At 35.2% G+C, this 6,045-nt stretch overlaps 1 protein-coding gene across 1 annotated transcript; it reads right to left on the reverse strand.

Annotated features, from left to right (window-relative positions):
• Window positions 1–2,676: 2,676 nt before the first annotated feature.
• On the reverse strand, window positions 2,677–4,809 carry LOC145088972 (Pentatricopeptide repeat (PPR-like) superfamily protein). The gene has a single exon (XM_079027478.1). The coding sequence runs from the start codon at window positions 4,560–4,562 to the stop codon at window positions 2,889–2,891; it is 1,674 nt and encodes a 557-aa protein (XP_078883604.1). The 5' UTR covers window positions 4,563–4,809; the 3' UTR covers window positions 2,677–2,888.
• Window positions 4,810–6,045: the final 1,236 nt, after the last annotated feature.

A 6,045-nucleotide genomic window follows, 5' to 3' on the forward strand; every position in this document is an offset into this window, starting at 1 on the left:
TTTCGGGAGGAAACCCTAATTCCTGCTTAGGGCTTAAGCAACCCATGAACTCTTATTTAGCAAGCCTTGGACGAAATCCATAGGGCCTCCCTATAGGATTTCGTCCACTCCTAATTAAGGAGTCCAATAGCCCAATTTTACAACTGTCAACGATTTACAAAACAACCCCTCCATTATTAATCAGTTCCTTTAATCCCAAAATTAATCACAGTTTAATTTCTGATTAATCACTAATTAATAATATGATTTCCAAATAATATATTAATCTTATAATATATTAATAAAATCATTTGAGTACCAATTTATTATTTCAAATAATAAATTCTACTCTCTTTCCACTAGTCATCCTGTCAAGTTGCATGAGTGAAGGCAACCCAAAAGGACCATGCTACTATCAAATCAAGTGCATACCAATTATAGTTATGGGCTTAGACACCTAATTCAACAGTTTGTATTTGTATGATGACTCAGTGATTACTATTATGATATTATGTGGTAGTAGTATGGGTGAAATAGACTCAGTATCCGGTTGAAATAGACCGAAGGGGTAGGCCAGTACCCAGATATGTTTGGCAGTGTCCGGTTGAAATAGACTGAAGGGGTAAGCTAGCACACATAAATGCTTGGCGGGGTCCGGTTGAAATAAACCGAAGGGGCAGGCAAACACTCAGATATGTTTGGCAATATCCGGTTGAAATAGACCGAAGGGGCAGGCCAACACCCAGATATGCTTGGCACTATGTTGTTCAGTATGTTTGATTGGTATGTGGTAGTTTGGGGAGCTCACTAAGCTTCGTGCTTATGGTTTTCAATTTATGTTTCAGGTACTTCCAGTTTGAAAGGAAAATGGTCATGCTTGATCGCAGCGCATCCACCCATGTTTTCGTATTATGATGATTTTGAGATTTTACTCCGATAACTGTTTTCTTATAAAGTACTATTGAGTATTTAGAAAAAGAATGTGTAATGTTGACTTAAAATATAATTAATGTTTTGGTAGAATTAAAAAAAAATTACCTTATAATTTAGGGATGTTACAACTAAGAATGGTACAATATTTATCCTTAAATTACAATATTCTTAATTAATTAGTTAATTATTAAGATACATACCCAAATTAAATGACTAAAACGAAGTTTTGCCAAACGTCGAAGGAATAAATGTTGGTACGCAAGACTATAGGGAAAATTGAAAAGAAGTATGTGATCGCGTCAGTCATCACTCACTTCGTGCGGATTTGGTGGAACATATTTACAGTGCTAACATATAGCCTGAGGTCGAGTATTGGCACAATGATTTGTTTGACGGATCAAATGAAGATTCAGATATGTCCGTCGATGATTCAGGCAAGGATTTAGAAGAGGATTCGGATAATGAGGACGACGATTCAGAGTGATGTAGTTTTTTAATAATGTTTTATTATAATTATTATGTGATTTTTAATTATGTTTACTTTGTTTTATTATTTAATTTTTACTTTTTAACTATTGAAATATTTATTACTTTTATTATTTTTTTGTTTATTAGTTATTTTTTTAATTAATTATATTTATTTTTAAAATTATAGTTTTTAAAATCAAATTAATTTTATTGTGAAAAACAAAGTGAAAGGAAATAAAATGTGACCATTTTTTGGGTTTTAAAGAGAGAAAATGAGAGTGAGGAGAAAGATGACGTGACACAAAATTAAAAGGGTAAAAGGAAATTACACCTTAGGCCTAAGGAAAACTTTGGTATTGTAGTGCTATGAAAAGAGAAAACAATGAGTTAGGAAGATGAGCAGTATGAGTGTTTCCAATCCATTTCTTTTCTTTGCAAGGGACACCTATTGATTTTTCTCTTTCGTATATGCTAAATTCAACATATTACATTTCGTATATGCTAAATTCAACATATTACAGGATGTAGGATGTTATTTTGTTAAACCAAAGATTAAATGATATTATTTTGTTAAACCAAAGATTAAATGATTGATATATCAAATGCATGCAACAACAGAAGATAACACCAACATGTATATGCATTGCATGCATGCTAGACGTAGACCGTATGGTCTTGGTTTACCACAACAAACACATGCTTGAATGGTGAGGAAACAATTAATATGTAGGTGTAGGTGTGGATGTTATTTATATAAGAATTTCTCGACAAACGTTGCTGTATCACTATCGGCACTGTGTGAAGACAAGGGTTGGGATGAAATTAATTACTTCCACATTGAAGAGGAACTCCACTCTTAAAGGTATTTTTTCCACTCTATTATCAACAAGCCTATCATATTACAAAAAGGAAAAATTTAGAGTGCGTTTGGTTGTGGAAAATTTTCTAGTTTTCCTTGAAAATTTTAAAACTCATTTGGATGATTTTGTTTTCAAAATTTTCCAACAAAATGAAAATTTTTTGTTTTTCAAATTGTATGTAAATTAAAAAAGTGATTTTTATAGTTTTTCGAAATATTTAAATTTCTAGAGATGGAAAATGAAAATCCATCGGTTTCAACCGAACGCATTTTCTAAATAGTTCATTGAAAACTGAAAATGAAAATTTAACTTTATTTTCCGAAAAAGATTTTCTAGAAAAGTGAAAACAATTTTCTCCGACCAAACAAAAGCCCTTAAAAAAAGTGTTCAATTTGATACACACCCCTGAGACCCTCTTCTTTTACAGAGATGCAGATATCATGCATCTAGTTTAGAATATTGATGAAATAACTTGTTTCGCAGACATATTTGATTTGTTTGCCTTGTTTGTTTCTGTGTTGGCTGCCTAGACAGATTTGCCTACTCTGGACACAAAAAAATGACCAAAAATAGAAACTAAAAATCCTATAATTACAAAACATATGACAAACAAGTTTGCAAGTTAAGTAGGAAATAAGATTTTTAATCCTATTGATAGCGTTGTTGTATCCAACTACAGCCAGGAAGTTTTCTGATTCCCTTGTCGCTCATTTGGTTCCTTACATGGTCAACAGCAGACCACTGATCTGAAGCTGCATACATGTCGGATAGCAACACATAATTAGCAGCATTTTGAGGTTCATTCTTGAAAAGCTGAGCTGCAACCTCTTTACCCAATGACACGTCACCATGTGTTCTACAAGCAAAAAGAAGAGCACCCCAAGCGGCGGGTTGAGGTGGCACTGGCATTTCTTTAAGAATATCATGTGCCTCTCTTAACTTTCCCGCACGACCAAGAAGATTGACTATACATGCGTAGTGATCGGGTGAAGGAGACAGAGCGTATTCATTGACCATAGAATGAAAAAAGTGGCAGCCGTCTTCAACAAGATCAGCATGACTACAAGCAGTCAAGATGACAGTGAAGGCCACGTCATCTGGAATCAGCCCTCCTCCTTCTAGCATCCTGCGGAAAAGGGCAACCGCTTTAACCCCGTCCCCATGAACAGAGAATCCCTGGATCATAGAACAGTAAGAAAATAAGTCCCGTTTGGGCATGTTTCCAAACAAGGCCTCTGCCCTCTCCAAATTCCCACACTTTGCATGCATGTTCACCAGCGCTGCAGCCACATGATTTTGGGTAACCTCAATTTTATTTTCACTCATATACATGTCAACCCACTCAGCAAACTCCCAATCACCCGCTTGTGAACATGCTGAAATTAGGCTCGCCATCACATACTCATCAGGCTTAACATTCTTACAACACATGTCAACGAATAATTTTCTAGCTTCTTTAGCTTGACCGTTCTGGGCATACCCAGCTATCATTGCAGACCAACAAACAATATCTTTCTCACCAGGTGATTCATCAAACAAACATCTCGCTGATGCCATATCCCCTGACTTTGCATACCCATCAATCATAGTCGTGAATGACACCAAATTCTTTTCAGGCATTTCATCAAACAAACTCCTGGCGCTTGCCAGATCACCCGACTTTGCAAACCCATTTATCATGGCATTCCACGAGGCATGATTCCTTTGGGGCATTTCATCGAACAGCTTTTTGGCCTCTAAAGAATTCCCATTTGTTGAATACCCAACTATCATACTAGTCCAAGTAACCTCGTTTCTCACAGGCATTCCATCAAACACCTTGCGAGCATCTATCATCTCACCACATTTCCCATACAGATCAATCAAACTAGACCCCACAAACACATCACCTTCTGTACCATACTTAACTATCAACCCGTGAATAACCTGTCCTTCCCTCAACGCCAAAGCACCAGAACAAGCTTTGACCAACGAAGGGAATGTGTATTTGTCTGCAGCAACATAACAACTTTGTTTCATGCGCCGAAAAAAATTGATGGACGTGGCCAGGGACGAGTGTGTGCAGTGGCATTTAATGAGAGTGTTCCAAAGATAGATATTGGGTTGAACAAGGCGGTCAAAAATGGTTGAGACGTAAGTGAGGTGATTAGGAGAGACGGAGGTACAGACAGAGATGAATTGTGCTACCAGGAAATGGTCTTGTTCGGAGCCCTGGCGAATGATTTTGGCGTGGACTTGCTCAAGGTATCGAACATTAAAATTTTTGCAGACCTTTAAAAGATACAAGGGTGATAAGGACGTTGAAGATGAGCAAAGAACCATTGTGAATTAAGAATTGAAGAAGCATAAATGCAAAAAAGGTAAAGCGTATATACTATATACTATACGTTTTTGCTTGATTTGTATGGAGATATGGATAGGAGGGGAGAAAGACGGAAACCAGCAAGGATCGATTCAGAATGGAATGGAAGGCAATGAAGTTGATTGCCGATGTACGTTGTCCCGTGTAGTAATCGCTCACTCATGACTCATCGGAGGAAAAAAAAAAAAAAATAGAAACCCTAGGTAAACCCGTAGCATCACCGAGGCGCTGTTTGATTTTTGAAAAAACTTCTTCAAACATTTTATTGTTTCGCGTTGTATTATTTTTCATCTCGCAGTCGTTTGTTTTTTAGAAGTATAAAAACATTTGTGTGTGTTCTGTTTGGCGCAACACTTGTACTGCCTCTTCCAACCTCTTTTTCTTCTTTTTTTATTGCTGAAATTTTGATTATATGTTATTAAAATTTTATTTCACATTTTTTTCGTTTATTCTTATTGAATTTATTTTTCGTTTTTTTTATATTCAATAATGGTAATTTCTTGATGAAATATCATTATTTTTTTATTAAACTATCTTTATTTTTTGTTGAAATATCATTTTTTTTTTGCTGAAATATCATTAATTTTTACCGAAATGTAATACATTATTAAATTTTACGTATTAAAAAGTTATTTTCGGTTTATAAAATTAGTTTATTTTAATTTTTTAATATATGCAGCAGTATGCAAATGTTAAAAACAAACACGCTTCTTATTACAGTTTGCAGCCGTTTGGTCCACCTCTTATGCTGCAGAGGTTTACAGAGGTGGTCCGCAAACTTCATGAAATTTTGCTTCGGAAAATCAAACAGCACCCAAATCTCTTACATATGTTTAATATTCAAAGTTCAAATAAGTTAGAAAGATATTGACCAAATTATTATTCCCGTTCGATTTTTATGTTGTGTGGTATCTAAAATATTATTGGTTTGATTTTCATGTTCTAATATTATCCGTTTAATGTTGTGTGATATCTAACATGTTACGATCAAACTATTATAACTAGACATTAAAGAATCAAGAACTAATCCATTTTAAGATCAAATTGATTCAACATCTGTCCACAAACCATAAGCATGAACAGTTTCTCTTGTGAGCATCTCAAGTCTCAACATTAATAGATCAAGAACATAAGACATCAAATTAAGAACTGAACATCAACATTAATCGAGCAATAACATAAGACTTATACTCCACCATTATCTTTTGTTGACCAACACAAGTCAACCCAGACACGTCATCTTCCTTTTAACTGATGTGAAATTGATGACTGGACTATAACCCACCAATTCTCCATCTTAGGCCATCATCAACAAACAACACACAAAACCATGAGCCAAAACCACCTAGATCAAAAACTAGCAACAACATCTAATCTAGCAACAACATCTAATCGATGCTAAACCCATGACATCAAGATTGCACCGCAGTGCATCTGGGACTT

Source organism: Lactuca serriola, chromosome 2, assembly GCF_051521515.1.
Source record: "Lactuca serriola cultivar US96UC23 chromosome 2, Lser_US96UC23_V15, whole genome shotgun sequence".
NCBI classification, from domain to species: Eukaryota; Viridiplantae; Streptophyta; class Magnoliopsida; order Asterales; family Asteraceae; genus Lactuca; species Lactuca serriola.